Genomic DNA, 22,865 nt, shown 5'->3' on the forward strand with positions numbered 1-22,865 from the left:
TCTATGTGCGCTGTGAATGGCTGGCGACTAGTTCAGTCCTGTCACCCAAAGTCAGCTGGGATAGGCCCGAGCTCACCTGCGACCATAATCAGGACAAGTGGTGAAGCAAATTCATGGATGAACAAACATCAGCAGAGCCAGCCAGCATGCTAAAGTAGAGCTGAGCCCATCTGGCTCTCTGTTGAAAGGTTCTGCAAATTGATTGCTGGCTGGATGGCTAGCTGGATGGTAGTGTTAATTTTGTCAACAAAAAACTAAACAAAAATAATTTCGTCAACACACATTTTTTCACCAGATTAAAACTACACTAGACTAAAACCTTCATTAATAAACAATAACTGGTACGAAATCAGCATGCATTTTAATGAAGACGAGACGAGAACGTACTCCACTTAATAAAAACTGGACTAACATCTATGGACATTTTAGTTCTTGAAAAAAAACTAGATGAAAATTATTTGGTTTTGTCAAATCTTGTCTCTGCTAATCTGTCACTCTGGCGCTGTCATGTGACACAGTGACCCTTTCAAATCTGCAGCTATCGAGTGCAACATGCACAAACATGTGACAGACAGGAGGTGGATCCACAATGAAAGGTTTAAAAAAAAAAAAAAAATCAATTATAACGTAACATTAATTCAATGGCTATAACGTTCCAATAATAATGCTAATCTGAAAGCTAACTAATGCTGGCTAACTTACTAGCTCAGTGCATTGAGCCACAGTCGCCACTTGTTGATATACTGTAATTGTGTGTGAAGTTGTTTTTCATCCAAAAGATGAGAATTTTTTATGTGAAATAGTTTTCGATCCGAAATGTTCAACATAATCTGCTGTCAAAAAAATATACAGGTGTAAAATGATTGTACGGACTAAATCTAGACTAAAACGTTGACTGTTTGTGTTGACTGAAACTAGATGAATAAAATTTGTTTTCTTGGACTAAAATAAAAATGTACTAGATTTATAGTGGACCAAAAATGGGCTAAATAAAAACAGGATGAGGTTGACCAACTGTGATCAAAGCTAAAAAAGGTGATTGAAAATGGACTACAACTGAGACTAAATTGTAGTTTGTTAGTTTTCATTTTTTAAAAAGCATTTTCATTGTTTTTTTATTTCGTTAAAATAATTTTTTGAATTTTAGTTTTAATGTTTTCATTAGTTTTAGTTAACTAAAATAACTGGTGACCACTAAAATTTAGTGAAAATTGTCATTAAAACTCATTCACTGCCTTTGACAAGTATACTTGTCAATTGTATTTTTTAGAGCGGTGCTAAATGGGGGCGAATCTGAGCATGCTCCACTGTAAATATCAAACTTGGAAACAACTTTACTGATCCCCAACCACCGGTAGATGACATCATTGCCCCATTTTATAGGAAATAAACACAGTTTCAGAGTCCATGGGAGAAATGGCTGTATTTTGGCAAACCTACATTTTTCTGCTGTCAATTATAAAAGAACGGGACGGGGAAAAAAGTAGGGAGTCTATTCTGTTATTTGGTAGATTCGGTTTATATATAATTATTGAATGGAATATCACGTGAGTATTGGAAATGTAAAAATTTTCTATAATGACTGGCAGTGAATGAGTTAAAGCAAGAAAAGCCATTAACTCATTTGCTCCCAAAAACATATAAATATGTTCTATTTTAAATATTACCAGTGTCCCAAAGACATGTTTTTGTTTTTTTTTGTGCTAGAGGATACAGAAGGCTTTGATGCAGCCTCTGATTTGAAGAGAACTTTTTGAAACAACGGTAGTTATTAAAAATGGCGAGCAGGTGGCAGAAGAGTATAAGAGATCAACGGGGCCATGTTGCAACAAGCTGTTTCCTCACAGTTTTAAACAGATTTGTGACTAATGATGGAACTTAGCTATAGACTATTCTAATGCTAATTGCTACAAAACGGAAACAGATATTTTAATTTTTTTTCCTGATGAAAGAAGAGACTCTAAACTTTCTTTTACTAGGGTCCATGTTTTTATAGCAATAGAACACACTATTCTGTGGACAGTGAAAATCAGTCAAAATCCAGTAAAACAGTCACGCGCGAAGGGGGTTGCTTCTGTGAAAATAGCTGGGAGGGAATGAGTTAAGAGTTGTGCGCATATTTCTTCATGTTGTTGTTTTTTACAGATACCGAGATTACCGCTACCCTCCAGGTCACTACAAGGAGTACACTCACACCATGCAGTTCTGGCACATCCTGGCAGCCAAAATGGCCTTCATCATCATCATGGAAGTAAGACATTGACTTTGTCTTACATTCAATGTCGCGACTGATCTTCATTTGCCTTGTAATCACTCTCCCTCGGCAGCACGTGGTCTTCGTGGTGAAGTTCTTCGTGGCGTGGATGATTCCGGACGTGCCCTCGGATGTGAAGGCGCGCTTCAAACGGGAACGCTACCTGATTCAAGAGTACCTGCATAACTATGAGGTGGAGAGACTGAAACTCCAGCTGAGTGCCAGCTTCCTCACCGAGCCCCTCTCGGAGGTGTCGTCGGTGCCGGACAAGCACGACGTGCTGTCCGAGTGCCTCTAGCTGCCATTTGACAAGCCAAGAAGAGACTTTGGAGCTTGTGTGCTTTACCTGCTGATGACATCCATATGCAAGGGCTTCTGTGTTTACGCAAAAACAATGCTGGCCTTGTGTCTTGGTTCATGGGCATAATCACCTGCTGTAATGGATTCCTATATTAGGATCTGAGCAGTTAACGTGGAAAATCTATAGTTTGCATCTGCTTCTCAAGTGCATGTAGTGTGCCATAGAAAATACGAAGGGTTGATGTGAAAATGTACAGCAATGAGCAAAACAATTGTGCAATTCTCCATGTAATGCCTTCTTCCTTTGCATAGCTCACACCTAAGAAAAAGCTACATGTATTTATGGATGTGCTAATCAAGCGTTGTAATATCCCTTTAAATAATTTTAATATATTTGTCCCAGCATGTGATACTTGTGAAGAGGGTACGAGATAAATGACTGAATTTGTCCGAATAGCTGTATGTTGTATTGTTTGTATTTTGTAGTGGTGAAAATAAGTCTTGTCATTGTAAAAATGTTACGTTATATTTCTGTCTGTTGGACATCCATTCAAATATGGCAAAAAAGAATCACACTGATCAAAAAAAAAAAATGTGACAATAAATTCTACTGATTATTACAGTGCCTTGAAAATCACATAGAGGTGACTATTTTTTGTGATTTAATATGATGGGCCGACAGTGTAGCACATCATTGTAAAATGGAATGAAAAGGATATACAGTTTTCAAAATTTGAGGCCACCTGTGTGTAATTTACTGTCAGTATGAATACACCTGTTCTGCGAAGGCCTCATCAGACTGTTGGTGAGAGCATCATCATGAGAAAAAACAAAACAAAACACGGAACTCACCGACACCAGACGGGTGGAAAATTGGTTAGTTTATAAAATATATCACTATTTGAACATACTGTACACATAATATGATCATTTAAATTTCAATTTTAAAAAAAGTCGTGAAGTAAGGTGTCAAAAGGTGGACACAACGGGTGTGGGTGCTTTTTCAAGGCACTGTTGCTGAGATAAGATGATAGCTTATGCTTTTTTCTCAACTGTTTCTATTAAATTGAATACATAGAGAAAGAGGTACTGTAACAATCATCAATCATTTGTCCCACTTGTGTTGAAGGCCACAATGACAATTTACGCAATTGTGTATATGGTGGAATCCCTTAACTGTGTTTCTATGTTGCTTTGGGACCAATTGTAATATCTGTCACTTCAGAATAAATGGAAATGAAAAGCTATAATTCTTACAGTTTAAATGTGTGATGGAAGTTCATTCATTTTGTTATCTACACTATAATAATAAAAATACTGTTTCTTTGTCACTACATTATTTCTTGATACTAGAAACTACCTTTTTAAAGAACTCTCAGTGGCGTTGACTATCAAAATTTGACCTCAAATTTCATCACGTTATAAAGCGGAGAAAGAAACACCATTATGATGACCTATCGTGGTTTACCTGTCTGCCTCACAAGTTTAAGGTTGAGGGTAATTTTTATGTTATGAACCTATTTTTGCAGGTGTATATGTTATTATAAATCATCCAATACATCAGAACAGCTCTGAATTCGAAGAACTACTACTACGGTACAGTGACCATCTTCTCTGTGGCAACACACAGACATGACCTCGATGGTGTTGGGTGTCGTTATTTTGACGGCCACCAGGTGGTAGTCTTTGCCCATAAATGAAAGACTATTTTCCCACGTCAGGTTGGCTTCACAACTGCGTACTGTCGCCTAAATTATTATTATTATTATTATTATTATTATTATTATTATTATTATTATTATTATTATTATTCATTTGTTTTAATCACAAGTCATGATACGTAGCTATATCATACACAGAAAACAGTTTAGATTATTTGTTGTTTTGTTTTGTTTTGTTTTTATCCCAAAATGCGCGCATGTATCCGTGGGACGCTCTGGCTGTCTGGGAGATGAACATGTGGTGAGGCGCATGCATTATTGATGGATTCCTACGCGGAGCAGAGGAGGTTGTTGGAGGGAAAATCCACTTCTGCTCATTTGGTTTCCATAGCACCGCCCTTGGGGGCTGCAGCTCTCAAATAGGGATTTCTACCCTTTGTATGTTGGTTTTGCGTTTTCATGTTTTTTTCCCTCCACCACATTCAGTTCAAGTCATCTTAAAATTATCACAATACAATTGCATCAATCCAATTAACTTGAAGCAGATAACGGGTTAAAATGTTTCTATCATATCGTTATAAAAACATGAGGGGAAAGATGATATAGTGCAAATATATTAGGGTATTGAATGGTGATTTTGGCCCTGTCCTTGCTGCACGTGTCCAGATGTTGAGGCTGTCGCTGACCTCGGTGCTGAACACGCCGTCAGATCAACCTGCGCTCAACACAGGAGACACCAGAGGCTCACTCCCTCTTTCATTTTATTCACGCAACTCCAAAAGCGCTTTCATCTACAATAACAACTTAGTCGCTTCTTCTCTTTTCTTTCCCCTCTCCGGCTGAGTCTCATCGTTCACTCATTTTGTGCGCCTTTTGCTGCTCGCTTGCTGGCCAGTTGCACCTTCCTGCTCAGCAGCTCGCCATCCGAGCGGAGTTGGTGCCGGATGATGAATGAAGGCGCTCACGTCGTCTGATCCATTCCACTAGAAGAAGGTGTTTTCCTTTTATGGGATTCGTCGCGAAAGAAGAGCCATCATCTGATCTGGATCGTCGCCTGTCTGAATTCAACTGAACTGGTTTGCCTCATCAGAAATCGGCTCGTTATATTTACCGTGCAGCCGCCCGAATCGGCTTTCCCCGGCGAAGGAACATGACGTATTAGCGGTAATAAACTAGATTAGAACAGCAACGACAGCACGGGCCTGCACTTCGAGACTGGATATGGATTCCATGAAGACCAGGGCCACGGCGGGGATGAAGGAGTTGGCGGGGAAGACCCTGGGCCACATGCACAGGTAAGGACGCGATGGCTTCACGAGCCCGATGGATCGGATTCGAAGGGAAAAGCGTGGGAATGTCTTGATGTCACATTTATTATTTGGAATGGGGGATTTAGCCTACACACCTGCAGGCCACTGACAACTGGTTTACAACTAAGAGATCTGTAGGCACGCCTCTAGAAGTGAAGGAGAATTATGCAATCGAGTGCTTGTGTATGTGCGCGCACGCGCGCACTTGATGTCATTGTCAGGGGTCAGTCCATTGACGCAGGGCCACGTGTGAATGTGACATGTCACTGTTACTCATGTGCAATGAAATAATATGGCTTTTACATTAAATGGAAAAATAATCACACAAAAAAAAAATCATACTAGCCTTTTTAGGCAACCCCCTCTTTTCATTTTCTTGGCTTGGTGGATGGGAATATTTTCCATCACATTGGATTTATTATTATGCAGCGAAACACAGCAATCGACATGTTTCTTTTTTTCGTTTGTGGAATAAACCACACGTTAAATTCAATATATGTTCTAATGTCTTTTTCTTGACAATTCAAATCAATTTAAATAAATCCTAGAATTGCCTTTAAACGAAAATGCGGTGTGAGGGGGCGGGAAAAAAAGAAGAGGGAACACACTGAGGGATGCCCAGATGTGCGTGGGGAGCTGTTCAGTCCACTGAATGCCAATGAGCATAAAAGTGATGCTGCAATGCGGTACAAGGGCATATTTCCATTTTTTCTCTTTCTCTCGAGAATGTTGAATGGGGACATTTAATCACATCATTATTATTATTTTTTTCTTATCTCCCACATTCTTAGGCAGCACATATTTTACAAAAGCACACATTTATTCCTCACATAAAAAGCCAAACATGGCCTCGTGTTGCTGGTGAAAACAAGCGGTGTCCTGGCTGGGGTCTGTGCAGGGCGATGGAGAAGCGACAAAAGGGCGGGGAGGTGATCGAGTTGACCGAAGACGGGCGGCCGCGCGAGGCCGCGGCGAAGAAACCCCCCTTGTGCGACTGCAACTGCTTCGGCCTGCCGCGCCGCTACATCATCGCCATCATGAGCGGCCTGGGATTCTGCATCTCCTTCGGCATCCGGTGTAACTTGGGCGTGGCCATCGTGGGCATGGTTAACAACAGCACCATCCACCAGAACGGCAAGATTATCATTAAAGAGGTGTGCCCAACACCGGACACGTCAGCAGGATCTGTTTCCACACCCACAACAAGATTAACAAAAACAAAAACAAATGAAATATAGTTTCTTGACATCCAAGAGGGCCTTGTGTCTCCAAATGCGCATAAAACGATTTCATTTCAGAAAATACAAATAACGTCTTAAAAAATATATCACTCGATTAATGTAGATTCACATTTACAAGTGACAACGTTTGCTGTTTTCATATTTTAGGCTACATCACGTCATGGTAACAGGATTATTTTAAAGGCCAAGTTTTATGTGTTGTTGTTTTGTTTATTTCCCCCATTATATTTCTATGCCCGCATCAAGCAAGACATATTTAAAATCATCATATTAGTTATAGCATTAATGTACCCTCAATATAAATTTCATTTTTATAATAAAAGGTAAAACCAAACGAAATCAAGCTCGTGTTATGAAAGCAGTCTATCACAACGCCATAATTTTATTATTATTATTATTATTATTATTACTATTATTATTATTATTATTATTATCTTCTTTTTTTTTTTAAATCGCTATTCCCTATAAAGGAGTTTATTTTTTCAATGCCGAAAATATTTCGTCTGGGAAATGTTTAACATATTAAAAAAAAAAAAAAAAAAATCATCAAAATGTCATTGTTGTATTTAATTCTCCGAATGATTTTCCAGAAAGCCAAATTCAACTGGGACCCAGAGACGGTGGGAATGATTCACGGATCTTTCTTCTGGGGTTACATAGTGACTCAAATCCCGGGTGGATACATTTCCTCCAGGCTGGCTGCAAACAGGTAGGCGGCATTCATCATGCGTCACAGCACCTACGTCACACATCAAACTTCAGTCAAATAATTAAATAAATAAATAAATAAATAAATAAATAAATAAATAAATAAATAAATAATTAATTAAATAATTAAATAATTAAATAAATACATACATAAATAAAATACAAGTGAATGAAAATAAATGGTGTCCATATTGCTTAACTGCTCTTTATTGCAAACAGGCCTATATGCTTATTTGAATGCATCGTTTGTCATAACGCATGAGGCAGATGATGCAGGGTTGGTGTGCAGCGGAGGGGGGCCACCATGCAGGCTGCGGACAGTGGCCCCGGAGCCGGGCTTTGTGCCACCTGTTAATGAGCTCCCCAGGGGATGCGGGCTCTAATCTGCAGGGGCGTGGAGAGCAGAGGCTGAATGTTTTGGCGCTAAACGGCCTTTATTAACATCTCAATTCGGTGCCATTGATTACAAGATTTGTATGAATAAAAAAAATGTTTTGATTTAATGATTAATCCAAGATATAGAAATAAAGAGATTTCTTATTATTTAAAGGAAATTGAATCGAAAGTGTCAACCTTGTTTTTTTTTGTTTTTTTTAATTCAACATATAATCTTTTTCGATTTTCTACAATATTGTCTTGTACGTGCTTTACTCTATGCGGATGTAATTGCCGCCATGTTGGTCCCGTGCCTGACACATGAGTCGATCGGATTAGGGATGCCCCCTCCCGGGTGCTGCAGATGAGGAAGGCGGAGCGTGCATGTGACAGAAATGAGAAATAGTTGTTTGTTAGCGCGCCTGGTCAGATAACGTTTCCTTTCCTCACACTTGTGTCGTTTCCTCATTTGATGTTCTTTGTTTTGAAAACACACACTCACACACGATAATCCTGCAAGTGTGTCTTGGAAGACATTTTTTGAAAGGCTTCTTTTTGTAAGCATGCAGGAGCTCCGACTTCGGTTGCTAGGCGACACTAGAGCTGCGGGACGTGTCTGTGTTAAATATTTATCTCGATGACGGCTGCTATGCTGCTGAGCTATTGGAGGAAAATGAATGTCACTCTCGTGGAATTGCCAATTAATCAGCACACGCCCTTATTTAAAATGTGGAAATAAGAGCGAAATGAGTGCAATTGTACACAAATGTTGAAATAATTGCGAGGACGCTTAATATGACGTGTTTTGATCTTTTTAGGGTGTTTGGTGCAGCCATCGTGCTAACATCAATCCTCAACATGTTCATTCCCTCTGCTGCTCGAGTCCATTATGGTTGTGTCATTTTCGTTAGGATATTGCAAGGGCTGGTGGAGGTAAGCAGACATGATTCCAAAACCATCCACACTTTTATTTCTATTGACGTTTCGAGCTATGAATAGCAAGATGTACATACATAGGCCTGTTTGAATTTTCCACAATGGAAAAGCAAAGGCGTGTAAAGTGCACTTGTGATTCAGTCTGTGGAAATCGGAGATGGGTTATATTGATCCAGACATTTCCTTGACGGTATTTTCACGACAAAATCCTTAAAGGAAACCTAATACACGTCAGTCCAATTCTAATTATTATCTACATTTCATTTGGTCATCTAAAAAAATACACCCGAAAATCCAGATTTGCAGATTTTACGTCTCCATGTGTCCAATGCTTTGAGAGAGATTTTAGTCATTTCATAACCTGCAACATGAAAAGGGTTCAGCTCGATTGTAGATTATATCGGCACAGCTTGTTCAAATTAGCATTTGATGAACATTTAATAGCTGCACGGCTGCTTTCCTCAACAAACAAGTTCATTAGGGATCATTTGTTCATGCTAATTATAGGGTGAAAATGTTAACTTTGTCAGTTATTGTTAACCATTTGTTCATATATGGGAAAAAAAAAGAGGCTTCACTTGACTTGTATTTCTCAAACCTTCCATTTAGGGAGTCACCTACCCAGCCTGTCACGGCATATGGAGTAAATGGGCTCCTCCACTTGAAAGGAGTCGGCTAGCTACCATCTCTTTCTGTGGTAACTATGAAGGACATGGACTTGTACTTTCTGTTCAGGATGGCCTTACATCAACTAACATCTTTTCTATTTTTTTTCTCCTAATTTCTTTCAGGCTCCTATGCTGGTGCGGTGATTGCAATGCCTCTGGCGGGGATACTGGTTCAGTATACAGGATGGTTTTCAGTGTTTTATGTCTACGGTATGGTTAACTCATTTGCTCCCAAAAACGTATAAATACGTTCTATTTTAAATGTTTTAAGTGTCCCAAAGACGTATTTATAATTTTTTGTTGTTTTTTTGTGTTTTTGTTTTTTGTTTTATGCAAGAGCATACAGAAGGCTTTGATGCAGCTTCTCAACTGCAGAGAACGGGGTGAAGCAATGGTAGTAATTATAAAAAGGGCCGGCAGATGGCAGCAGAGTTAAGAGATCAACCATGTTGAAAACAAGCTATTTCCCTCCAATTCTAAACAGATTTGTGAATAATGATGAAACTTAGCTATACTTTAATGCTAATTGCTGCAAAATTGAAACAGATAGAAACTTTTTTTTTTTTCCCGGTGAAAGACTCTAATCTTTCTTTTGGTAGGTTCCATGTTTTTACAACAAAAGAACACAATATTCTGGGGGACTTACAAAATCAGTCAAAATCCCGTAAAACAGATGGGAATGAAGGGGGTTGCCTCAGTAAAAATGGCTGGGAGTGAATTAGTTAATTATGCCATTCAACTTCAATTGGAATTTTAACTGATATTGGCACAGATCGGTTAAATTTGAGGTAAGATTGGAAAGCAAATAAACTGAAAAAAGATATTCTGAAAGGTTGATCATCAGTGCATCCATGAGAGTTGAATGGATTTTTACTCAGGCAGACCAAGTATCGATTTTCTCCCCCAATGTTTTGCTGTGCTCATAACGGCCCCTTTCTGGAAGCAGATAGCTGTCCTTCCTGAGCGTTATTCCTTCAGGCATTTTGAAAACAATTTGTACAAGTTTAACACATTCACTGCCAGTCCAGCAAAAAAATTGACATTGACGTCTTTTTCCGTCAATGGCAGTGAATGAATTAAACACAGTTCAGCAGGGGAAGGGGACAAAAACACACCTGGAAAAGTTTTAAATTCTGATTTATTGATGTTATTATTATTTTTGTTATCTGTGATGTTGTAGGATGCGTTGGCATAGTTTGGTACATGTTCTGGATACTCGTGTCTTACGAGAGCCCAGCTGAACATCCGACCATAAGTGACGAGGAGCGCTGCTACATCGAGGAAAGCATCGGCGAGAGTGCCATGTTAATGGGCCCTGCTGAGGTGAGCAGATAGATCCCAACAAAGCCAACATTACCAGTCGACAGTAATTACAGCATAAGTCAATCGTTCACTCTGAGTACATTTCTGCTCTCCATGTGAAGTGAAATGCAGAGCAAATCATCTTCCTACAGAAATTCAAGACCCCCTGGAGGAAGTTCTTCACCTCAATGCCCGTCTATGCAATCATTGTGGCCAACTTCTGCAGGAGCTGGACATTTTACTTGCTGCTCATCAGCCAACCTGCATACTTTGAGGAAGTGTTTGGCTTTGAGATAAGCAAGGTAAAGCGATTGCATGCTTGATACATTGAAATGTTGAATATGTGTGAAGTTACCAACACGCACACACGTGTTCGCCAAATGTTTAGCAGCATGGAACACTTTGCTCTCGGAATAATTGGATCAATGAGTTTTGTCGATGCACTGTGTGCGTTAGTTACATAACAAGGCGGCAGCAGTTCACAAATGATGGCAGTGACCCAAACAACAGAACTGGAAAATTATAATGATGGCTTAATCAATAGGATATTCTAATTAGTTACAACCTTAAAGATTTCTTGAGAATAATATGCTTTATGTAGCCTCACCAGTCTAAACATGACATTCTGATTAATATTACATTTGCGGAATATGAGCTATCCATCTCAGAGGGCAGCCATTTTGCCACTTGCTGTCTCCTGAAGATGACATCACAGTTGCTCAATCAACCAAATCACAGCTCATCTTCAGAAAAGAGGTGAGCTGTGATTGGCCCCTGCCTGAGCCCTGAGCAACTGTGGTGTCATCTTTAGGCGACAGCAAGTGGCAAAATGGCCGCCTACAAATATTGATAACAGATGCTGGATTTTGCTCATTACTTATTTTCCACTAATGCAATATTAACCAGAATACCGTATTTAGACTAGTGGGGCTGCAGAAAACATATTGTTAATAAAGTTTTTTTTTTTTTTTTTTTTTGGCGTTGACTTCCCTTTTAAAATGACAGGATCAAAAACAATCCAATTTGGGTCAAAAATTGAACTGACCCGCTACTTTGGGTCAATTTGACCAAACTTTGGGTTGTTTTTGCACAAAAAAAAAAAAAAAAAAAAATACAAATAGTTATTTTGTACAATACAGCCCAGAAGTTGGGTCATATTGATCCAACTTAGTGGGTCGATCCAATTTTTGACCCAAAATCGGTTCTTTTATGCGTTCAGTTTTCACAGTGTACTTAAATAATGATTCAATTCCACTTAAAAGTGCACTTTTTTAAAAGAATGTAAAAATTTGCAAAAAAAAGTTAAATACATCTGATCTGTATTTGAGTAGTGATTCTTTTGAGTGCCACTAGAGGAAGCCCTTGTCCCATTGGTGGTATTTGTAGCACACTTTGAAAATCACTGTACAGTTGGCTGAGCATTGAATACGAATATGCAAACCTAAGCAAGAATTTCAACACATACTATTTGGGGGTGAAAAAACACATCAAAACAGGACTGAGTGCTTTGCATGTACTTCCTGTGTTTGTAGGTTGGCATCCTGTCTGCGCTGCCCCATTTGGTGATGACTATTATTGTGCCCTTTGGCGGCCAGCTGGCGGACTACCTGCGCAGCAAGAACATCCTGTCAACAACCACAGTCAGAAAAATCATGAACTGCGGAGGTGAGAAGTCTCGACCGAGGACCAAGTATCAATTTTCACACCTCTTTCCGCACAGCTAAAGGGTGTTGCTGTCACGCTGTTCGTTTTTGCTTTGGTGATCAGCGTGCTGGCGCGATGCTCAATACTTGTACACATACAGGATGGGATTGCACATTGATTTCATTTCTGCCCCTTATGTAATTGAGAGAAAATCGTCACGCTGGCTTAATTCAATTGGCATTGGTGATGGGCAACAGCCTGCGGGCTTTTGTGGGCTTTGACGTGCCAGCCAGTGTGTGAGGCCTGCTGTCCCTCTCTTTGCTAGGATTTGGCATGGAGGCTACGCTGCTGTTGGTGGTGGGATACTCCCACAGCAAAGGGGTGGCCATCTCCTTCCTGGTGCTGGCAGTTGGCTTCAGTGGATTTGCTATATCAGGTTAGTGGATGGGAATATCACATGCGGACCCGTCGCCATGGGCTGGCCTTGGGGGTCCGTGCCCGCCCTGTCAGTCAGCCGTGCCCGCCCTAGCAAGATGACTCGCCAACTATTCGTCCTATCAGTCACGTAAACTTGCGCCTTCTGTTTTAAGTAAAGCATGGCGTGCCAGCCAACCACATACCTCCTTTCAAGTTTGGCTGTGATTGACAACTAAGCGAGCCAATGACAATCAGGATCAGGAGGGATGGGGTGGGGTGGGGGGAGACGCGCGCTCTGCAGACGTGCCTTAGCCAAATCTACTTCCGGGTAGATAGTGCGCATTTGCCGGCTGGCGCTGGGACAAAGACTGAGCAGTGAGCACGTCGTGCCGCTTTAATGGAAGCCACCAAATGCCAAACCTCGATCCAGGATGACACAGTTGACATCAATGGGAATCCTGAGTCCACTGGTTACGTTTACAAGTGAGTGTCAAACTTCTATTTTAATTAGTCAAGCCACACAGCACGGATGAATTGTAGCAATACACAGTATGCTGTTAACAGACCCAAGCAGTCACACATGCACAACAACAACTATGGAGCATAAAATTATTTATCACTAAAGCAGTTGCAGTACAATGTGAGTTGAATTCTTTTTTTATTGCCAAGTTTGTTCAAGTTGATGACTGTCACTAAGTTCTAATTAAAAAAACAGCACTTTACACATCCTTTTGGATTGATATTCTGCTTAGTTTTTCACTGAACCCATATGTTGTTTCTGTATATCATCGACATAACTCAACCTTATTTCTAAATCACTTTAAAACAGCCATTGCTGCATACAAAGTGCTGTGCATGGAATAGAAATGAGTCTTTTAGTAGACACAAGTGAAATAAAATAACACAAAATAAAATTAATTAGAGTAAATATAAGTAGATAAGTATACACGCAAATAAAATACAAAAAAAAAAAAAATCTGTACAAGTATAGAAATAAATTAACACAAAATACAGAAGGCACCATAAAAAAACGTAAAATGATGTGAAGTCTCATGCTGAGTCAAAGATCAAAGAATAGAGATGTCTGGCAAAAATGAAAGGAAATTTTGTCCATATCGTACAGCCCTAATCCAACACGCAAATGAAGGCAACTGCTAGCCAATTCAAGATAGAAGGGGCTGGGTCACAGAGTCATTCATTTGGACATAGTTGTTTACAGAAGTGAAGAGTGGATTTGTTTCAAATGAACTTTTGAGTTGAATGAATGCAAAATGAACTACACATATTTTTTTCAGTTTGTCTTTTAGATTTCAGAACGAACTGCCGCTTTTAAGTGACAGAAAATATTTCTGAACACTTTTGCAGTTGTCACAATGCCGCTGTTCAACCTGATGAACATTAGATTTAGGTTGATAAAGTGTGCCCCCCCAAAAAAGGTAATGCCCCCCCTACAATTTCTTTCTGGTGACGGGTCTGATCACATGGAATCTCTTTCGATATGAATACATGGAAATTTTTGACTGAAAGTCTTCCATGAAAAGTGGGAAATCAGAAGTGCAAAGACAGCCACCATATTATGACATAGTCCAGTACATTCAATGGGTTGACACCTTAACTTAGGCACATGTGAGTCAAAAATAACACATTTCAAATTTTGTGTTTGGCTTGGAAATATTGAGGAAACTTAAATCAATTTGTTATCATCATCATCGTGAACTTTTACCAATTAACATCCAAATCAAATTCCAAAAAAGGGAACATGAGTACAAATTATTAACTCATTCACTGCCGTTGACAATTATACTTGTCAATTGTATTTTTTTAGAGCGGTGCTAAATGGGGGCGAATCTGATTATGGTCCACTGTAAACATCAACCTTGGAAACAACTTTACTGATGCCCAACCACCGGTAGATGACATCATTGTCCCATTTTATACGAAATAAACACAGTTTCAGAGTCTATGGGAGAAATGGCTGTATTTTGGCAAACCTACATTTTTCTACTGTCAATTATAAAAGAACGAGACGGGGCAAAAAGTAGGGAGTCTATTCTGTTATTTGGTAGATTCGGTTTATATATAATTATTGAATGTAATATCACGTGAGTATTGGAAATGTTAAAATTTTCTAAAATGACTGGCAGTGAATGGGTTTTAAGAGGAATGGATATTTTTCCAAACCTAAATACAGAACCTCCCCGTGCCTGCGTGGGTCTTCTCCGGGTACTCCGGTCTCCTCCCACATTCCAAAGACATGCATGTCAGGTTGATTGGACGCTCCAAATTGTCTCTCAGTATGCTTGTGAGCGTGCCCTGCGATTGGCTGGCAACCAGTTCAGGGTGTCCCCTACCTACTGCCCGAAGTCAGCTGGGATAGGCTCCAGCACCCCCCGCGACCCTTGTGAGCAATAAGCGTTTAAGAAAATGGTTGCATAGATAAATACAGAACAAAACAAAAAACAATGCATTTCAACTCAAGGTGTCAGTTTGTGGAACATCTGGATTATAAAACCAAATCATCTCAGTCTATTTGTATTTTTAAAAAATGTATAAAAGCACAATTAACTAGAAAAAATATATTTAGCACAAGGTCATGTTGTGAATTATTTGTTACTTTGAAAGTGTGTTGACTGTTTGCATTTATTTTGTGTTGATCTTTTTGTATGTTAATCAGGGGCAGATATTATAGATATGTTTTACTTCTTTCTGTCCCCTTTCATTTATTTCTTTGTATATTTTAAAGAATGAAATAACATTTTGAACACTTTATTGAGCTAGCAATGCAAATAAATGTTGACTTGACATCAGTAACAGCTTATACAGGGGTGACATCCTTCTATGTCAAATTGCTGCATTACTTTTATATATTTAATGTTTTTGTTGTGGCAATATCAGCATATTGGCAACTGTTTATATTAGCTAGAGAGCACAGTGAGGATTTTGTACAAAATGTGTCTGCCTGTTCTTGAGCTTTCTCCTGGAGTGTTAAATAATTCAGCGGCAGTGGTCTCAAGAGATTTGTCAGGCAGACAGAATGGAGCAGCCACTCCGAGTGGGGGAGCGGGTGGAAACATGGCGCGAGTTATGGCTCGTTGTTTCTACAAGATAGGACACTCTTTGTGCTCCTTTCATCTACCACTGTTGCTTATATTGTTGCCATAGATCCCTATATTTGCAACAATGTGGGCGACTTGGGTGTTGAAAAACGCTAAATTATCAACAAGGGCCAAAAAGAAGAAAGCAGGGAACTAAATACAAACAAACTGGCAAGACAACGGGATCCGCCTCGACAAGACGTGTGGCCGAGGGAGCTGATTGGATGACACAAGGGACCGAGATGACAAGCACAGGTGGACACAATAAAACTTAATGAGAGACAATAACAATAGGAAATACAAGGAAAACATGATAATTAAAATCTCAAACAAATGAACAAAACACATGATCATGACACAAATCACCTCTTTGAGTTTTTCATCTTCTTTTTTCAGGCTTTAATGTCAACCACTTGGATATCGCGCCCCGTTATGCCAGCATCCTAATGGGCATCTCCAACGGAGTGGGTACCCTGTCTGGGATGGTGTGTCCACTTATTGTTGGTGCTATGACAAAAAACAAGGTAAAGGTTTTCTGAGAAGCAGACTATTCGATCCACTTTCATTCCATGCATAAAATACCAAAAACACACACATTGAGTTTCATCTAATCACAAGTCTGTGATGTACAACAAACGTCAAAACCATCATAACTATACAAAAACACAAATTCCTTTTACGTTTTGTTACATACCTGGGCAATAAAATTTATTCTGATTGGAATACAGCTGTGCCATGTGCAACATTTAGAGAAGTTCCCAATCAATATGAATTTATAACATGACAAACATATAAAACTGATTATTATACTGATTATTAGATGAGGATGTTCAATACCACTTTTTTTCAGACCGATACGAGGACTCAACTCTTCAGTACTCACCGATGCCGATAGCAAATACTACTCAGACTTTTGAGACATAACCCCCCCACCAAAAAAAAACCAATACCCGATTATTTTAAAGAATGCGCTGTATATTCCAATATAGCAGATTTCCTTAAAATTGCATGAAATTAATGGCAATTTTCTATTTTTTTCCATTTGTTCATACGACACATTTTGTATAGACCACACAATAACACTTAAAATAAACAAATAAGTAACAATTAAAAATAAACATATAAAAATAAAACAAATAATGCAGTGGCCAGAAAAAAAGGCCCAATCAAAATATGTGGTTGTACAACCTCTTTTTAAGGTATAAAGTGAAGGCAAATGATTAAATTGAATACAACACAATAGTACTTAAAGTAACATTTGGGCAACACAAGTTGGTCACCGTTTAATTCAGCTGTGGCGTCTCAGTCTGGCCACTAGGTGGCAGCCACATCCTGAAATATTCAAAGAAGAAGACCTATCGTTAGTCACCCACCCCTAATTTTGAAACAAAAAAATGTCCCCAAAAAACAATGATGGATAATTTTAAAGAAAGAACTAGATATCCCACTGTTGCATTTTCCCTTAAAATTACATGGAACTTCTATATTCTTGTTATTTCTAATTTCTAGTTTGATCATAAAATGACCACAAGAGGGCAGTATTGGCTGCCATTACGATTACCGATACCTTGAAATGAAGCTGGTTATTGACCTGATACCGCGACCCGGTATCGGTACTGGGCCATCAATAATTACATGTATTATTGAATGCAGATCATTCTAAATGTGTTTTGCCAGATGAGCTTGACTTGCTGTCACCACCCAACCAGAGGACAAAAAAACATTGACAAATTTGAAATGTGATTGTAAAAACAGAAAGTACCAGACAGTTGGTACATCAGCTAGCACTGCCCAGTCTGAAGATCTTGGGCAATTTAGACTGACATGGTAACGGTTATATTAGAAGTAGAAATCTGATTGGATGGGGGGGGAATCTAACGTTTACGTACACAAAATGCAGCGCAGCCAAAAAATGCTGCAAAATGGAGAGAATAGACTGCCGTGAAAAAATTATTAGAATTTCATGGAATAAATGTCATCATTGATAACCCTATAACACCCAACATATCATATTAAATACAAAACATTTTGAGCCATGTATTTCACGAGTATAATATTTCTTTTCCCATCAAAACCCTGACGTATATGATCTGACACATACATTGCACGGCTAATCCATTAGAGGGCAGTATCACCCAGTTGATGGCTTTTCCAGGAACCTTGCAAGATCGCTCTAATTGAGAAATGAGAACATCCATACTTATTAATAGTGGGAAATGTCTTTCTGATTTGAAATACTAATATGTTTGCTATGTATATTTTTGGCAGTTATAAATGTCCGAATTTAAACCGGATGTATCAAATATGACACAAATTAAAAGTCATATGTGGAAGTTTTGTTTTTCCCAAAAAATAAATAAATAGTTTTGTTAGTTCAAAATAACCAATAAATACTCTACAAGGAATCAGAATTTTCTCTCATATATTTTATGGTTCAGGCTTCATAGGTTAAAGGGATAAGGTTGTAGATGTATGATTAGCCTGACTACTACTGATACAGTGGTTATATAGTTTCTCACTGACAGGGTCTACTTGCAATAAAACCAATGTAAACATTGCTCTCTCTCCTCTTTCACCCATCAGACCAGAGAAGAGTGGCAGTATGTGTTCCTCATTGCCTCCATGGTGCACTACGGTGGCGTGGTGTTCTATGGGATCTTCGCATCGGGCGAAAAGCAGCCGTGGGCCGACCCCGAGCTCACCAGCGAGGAGAAGTGCGGCTTCGTCGACGAGGACGAGCTGGCGGAGGAGACGGGCGACATCACGCAGAGTTACGGCGGGCCCGCTAAGTCGTACGGCGCCACTACGCAGGTGAACGGAGGCTGGGCCGCCAGCTGGGAGAAGACGGAGGAGTACGTGCAAGAAGAGTCTCACGGAGGAGGCTACGGATACGGGCAGGAGGAGGGATATTCTTAGACCAAACACACAGCCAGCGCACAATGATACATGTGTAGACCTCTTGAGTGTGTGTCAATATAGTCAAAAATAATATCATCAATTTACAAAGATTTAAAAAAGGAGAAGAAATCCCAATCCATTGTTGTTGTTTGCACAAAAAGTATCAGCTTAATGTATAAACGAAAAGATACTAAATAGTATTTGATTCAAAAGATGTCACACATATCAAATTGGCAACCTGTAACTGTATTATTATGCATATGGATAATAGATATACTTATTTGGAGTGAAATTGTGCTTTAATGTAAAAAATAATAATAATAATCTCATCCCATCAGCAGAGGCTTCCTAAAAATATCCAGAAGTCGGTAGGAGAGGCTTCATGAATCACCTGAGCTGCTTCTGGTTCCAATACCACAAACTACAAGCCAGACCAAAGGTCTCGAAACGTGTCACTGCACAGCTTTGTAAACAGAAACCGACCACCGTCAATATTGATTGTACCGTATCACTCTCAAGAGCACAGTTTTCTTGTTCTGGTGTTGACATAGTAACTTGTGATTGGTAACACTGCATTAAGATAACCACGTCTCTTTCTGATGTTTGCGTCGTGTGATCCATTTTGTAACATGCTACCCCTAACGAGTGTGATGTTAACGATTCCAGCAAGTGTAGTGCAAGAGTAAAATGGCATTCCATTATTGGAAAAGGTTGGTCGTCAAATAAGCACATAGAAATATGAGACACGTAACATGGACCAGTGAAGAGGAGTTTACAGCGTTTTTTTTTCCAGTACAAAAGACAATTTTAAGATTTATTGGAGGGTCTGTGCAATGTCGAGACAAATCTCAGAGTATCAAAATATTAAAGCAGCACAACAACATTAAAAATATATATTGAAACTAGAAAATGCACATAATTGTAGCGCAATTTATCGACTAGGAATTTATTGTATAAAAGAGGAAGTGAGCATTCTCAAAAGTATATGGATGTTTACATTTATTGATATTTATAATGTTTTAAGGGATACTTGACTCACTGAGCCAGTTTCAGCAGTAAAACGTTTTGTCCATAATTAATTTGATAACATCATTATTTTTCAGGTACAATTATTACCTTGAAAAACCATTTTTTTGTCTCTTGCTGTTGACAGAAGATGACATCACCCGTGCTGAGGAATCATGGCTCTGTTTGCTGACCAAACCCAGAAAACAGATGAGCCATGATTGGTCATTACCTACTTCCTCAGCACAGGTGATGTCATCTTCGGTCGACAGCAAGTGGCAAAAAAATAAAATAAATCTAAAAATAAAAATAGTTTTTCAAAGTATTAACTCATTGGCTCCCAGCCATTTTCACAGAAGCTGCTGTTTTACTGGATTTTGACTGATTTTGCAAGGCCCACAGAATATTGTGTTCTATTGCTATAAAAACATGGAACCTACCAAAAGCAAGATTAGAGTCTCTTCTTTCATCAGGAAAAAAATATATTTCTGTTTCCGTTTTGTAGCAATTAGCATTATATATAATATAGCTAAGTTTAATCAATTTTCACAAATCTATTTAGAATTGTGAGTAATTGAGCTTTTATTCAACATTGCCCTGGTTGATCTCCTTTGCTCTGCTGCCACCTGCTGGCTGTTTCTGTAATAATTACCATTTCTGAAACCGTTCTTTGCAGTTGAGAGGCTGCATCAGCCTTCTGTATGCTCTAGTGTAAAAACAAAAACATATAAATACGTCTTTGGGACACTTAAAACATTTAAAAAAACATTAAATGTTTTTGAGAGCAAATTGTACATGAAAAATAATGGTTATCAAATTAATTCTGGACAAAATATTAACGTTTTACTGCTGAAAATGGCTCAATTGAATCAAGTATCCCTTTAAAAATTAAATGCCTTTTGGCAGAGATGATACATGTTATTTATTGGCCTGTTACATGTGCAAAGTGTCCACATGAAACAGATAACAAAGAATGGGCTGACACATTCCGCCTTAGAATAGCTCAAGGGGCCAAATTTCACTCTCAGTGATGGCCAATCATCAGCACTTCACAATATAAATATGTGTGTGAATGAGTATTTATGCATGAAACTTTGTGGTACAGCTTTTATTTTTGCTCATTCCCTCCCTTTTCAAATGAATGTTTTTGTCTCAGAAACTGTTACTGATGTTTTCATTTCTTCGCACAATTAACCAAAGGGTACGAGCAAAAATGGGTTTTCCAAGAAAGTTGAATTTTTTAAGCGAGCAACAAGTTGCTGTCTGGACCACCAGGGTGCAAATGGCACCAAACATCTCTGTACTGTACAAAGCAATAAATCCATAGTAACAGTTCTGGTCCAATTTTGAACATCTCTATTACTCAACAGTTTGTATTTGTTTGTTCTAAATTTGTGTTGTTTTTTTTGTGATAATCAATGTAGAAAATGTACACAGATAGAAATAAATAAATATATGTATAATACATCACACGATATTATAGTCTGACGCGAACATCTTTGACATCTAAAAGCGAAGGGTTTGTGATGAGAAGCGAACCGTGAAAGATGGCTGCTTTTTGACGTCATGTTGTTCTTCGGTTCTTGTTCTTGTTGTATGTTCTTGTGTCCCTTCTTTTCTTCTCCATCCTCTCTCCCTCACAATCACTTTTTGGTTTGATCAAAGTTGTCCATCAAGTGGCTGGACACCCGTTTCCCTTCTAAACCCGAATGTATCATCTGCATTTTATTTCTTGCGTGTTTCCTGACGTCAATGTCCAAACAATCAGTGGCGCTCATAGACAAGAACTCATTCTGTGTTTTCTGAAAAGACAATTGTGCAACATAAAGTAGTTCAAGTTTCCTGTTTTTGTGCCTCTGAAGTTGAAGTGTAATTCTCTGCCTTCTGTTGCTGTGTAAACTGAAACGGTTTGTTGGTGTCAAAAAAAATACTCTACATCATTTTTTTTTTTTAAGAAAAAGCAACAAAGCAAAAACAATCTCTGTGGTCTATTTCTGTTTTGAGAACCGTACAAGCTGATATATTGTTGTTAGGGGTGTGCATCTCTCCACTAAAGACAATTTGATACAGTTTTTGATATGTGGGGTGCAAAACAATACAAGGACGGTTTGATGTGATAGTGGAGCAATTCGATTTGGCTCGATTATGATTCGATTTGATATGTTATGGCTCAGTATAGTATATAATTATATACACAGTGCATATGGATAGATGGATGAACGGATAGATAGATAGATATTTCAAAGTGGAATGATTTCATTCAGTGTTGATTTTCCAGTTCAAACCAGTTTTTGTTTCACCCTCATACTTACTTTTTGTGTCAACTTATGACCTTTAAAGGGGAAGTCAACCCCCTTTTTATTGGACAATAATGTGTTCTATGCAATCACACTGGTCTACATATGAGTTAAGGAGCAAAATCTAACTGTTTTTTTTTTTTTTTTAAATCTATCTCAGGGTGCGGCCATTTTGCCACTTGCTGTCGACCAAGATGACATCACAGTTGCGCAGGTTTCAGGTTACAATCAATCACAGCTCAGCTTCAGAAAACAGGTGAGCTGTGATTGGTCATTGCCAAAGCCCTGTGCAACTGTGATGTCATCTTCAGTAGACAGCAAGTGGCAAAATGGCAGCGACCTGAGATGGATAAAAATGGCTTTTGCTTCATAGCTCTTATTCCACAAATGTAATATTATTCAGAATGTCATATTTCGACTAGTGAGGTGACATATAACGTATTAATGTCACGAAATGTTTAAGGTTGACTTCCACTTTAAAAATTGTTCCTCCATAGACATAAAACAAATATATTCCTCCTTCCAAATCTAAAGGTGCTGTTAAGTTTCGAACCTATACCGATGTGACAAAAAACCTTGACTGATTGGGCTTTAACGTTCTTCCCAGAGCAACATGATCGTTCAGTGGTTTGTGGCGTCACCTCACAGAAAAAAAGTTTCTGGGTTGTACTCTTGTCTTGTGCATTTCTGTGTAAAATTTTAACCTTAAACTCTGTGAAGGGAGACGTTCGGCAAAATATATGGCCCTGGTTAT

At 38.8% G+C, this 22,865-nt stretch overlaps 2 protein-coding genes across 6 annotated transcripts in view; both read left to right on the forward strand.

Annotated features, from left to right (window-relative positions):
- ano5b (anoctamin 5b) overlaps positions 1–3,888 on the forward strand; it is a 37,865-nt gene extending 33,977 nt beyond the window's left edge. For all 5 annotated transcript variants that reach the window (XM_077519083.1, XM_077519084.1, XM_077519085.1 and 2 more), the window contains 2 exons: positions 2,146–2,251; positions 2,328–3,888. In XM_077519083.1, coding sequence (XP_077375209.1) covers positions 2,146–2,251; positions 2,328–2,552 — 331 coding nt within the window. In that variant the 3' untranslated portion in view covers positions 2,553–3,888. The remainder of the gene's footprint in view (positions 1–2,145; positions 2,252–2,327) is intronic.
- A 710-nt stretch (positions 3,889–4,598) lies between these two features.
- On the forward strand, positions 4,599–21,289 carry slc17a6b (solute carrier family 17 member 6b). Its single transcript, XM_077519088.1, has 12 exons — positions 4,599–5,510; positions 6,424–6,679; positions 7,357–7,475; positions 8,668–8,782; positions 9,395–9,482; positions 9,577–9,663; positions 10,634–10,776; positions 10,908–11,057; positions 12,288–12,420; positions 12,725–12,835; positions 16,308–16,435; positions 18,495–21,289. The coding sequence occupies exons 1-12, from the start codon at positions 5,437–5,439 to the stop codon at positions 18,825–18,827; spliced, it is 1,737 nt and encodes a 578-aa protein (XP_077375214.1). The 5' UTR covers positions 4,599–5,436; the 3' UTR covers positions 18,828–21,289.
- The last annotated feature ends 1,576 nt before the right edge of the window (positions 21,290–22,865 follow it).

Source organism: Festucalex cinctus, chromosome 4, assembly GCF_051991245.1.
Source record: "Festucalex cinctus isolate MCC-2025b chromosome 4, RoL_Fcin_1.0, whole genome shotgun sequence".
NCBI lineage: Eukaryota > Metazoa > Chordata > Actinopteri > Syngnathiformes > Syngnathidae > Festucalex > Festucalex cinctus.

Coding starts and splice junctions, on each gene's coding strand:
- slc17a6b (XM_077519088.1), top strand. CDS start 5,437: ATGGATTCCATGAAGACCAGGGCCACGGCGGGGATGAAGGAGTTGGCG. Junction 5,511..6,423: donor ACCCTGGGCCACATGCACAG/GTAAGGACGCGA, acceptor GGGTCTGTGCAG/GGCGATGGAGAAGCGACAAA. Junction 12,836..16,307: donor CAGTGGATTTGCTATATCAG/GTTAGTGGATGG, acceptor TTCTTTTTTCAG/GCTTTAATGTCAACCACTTG.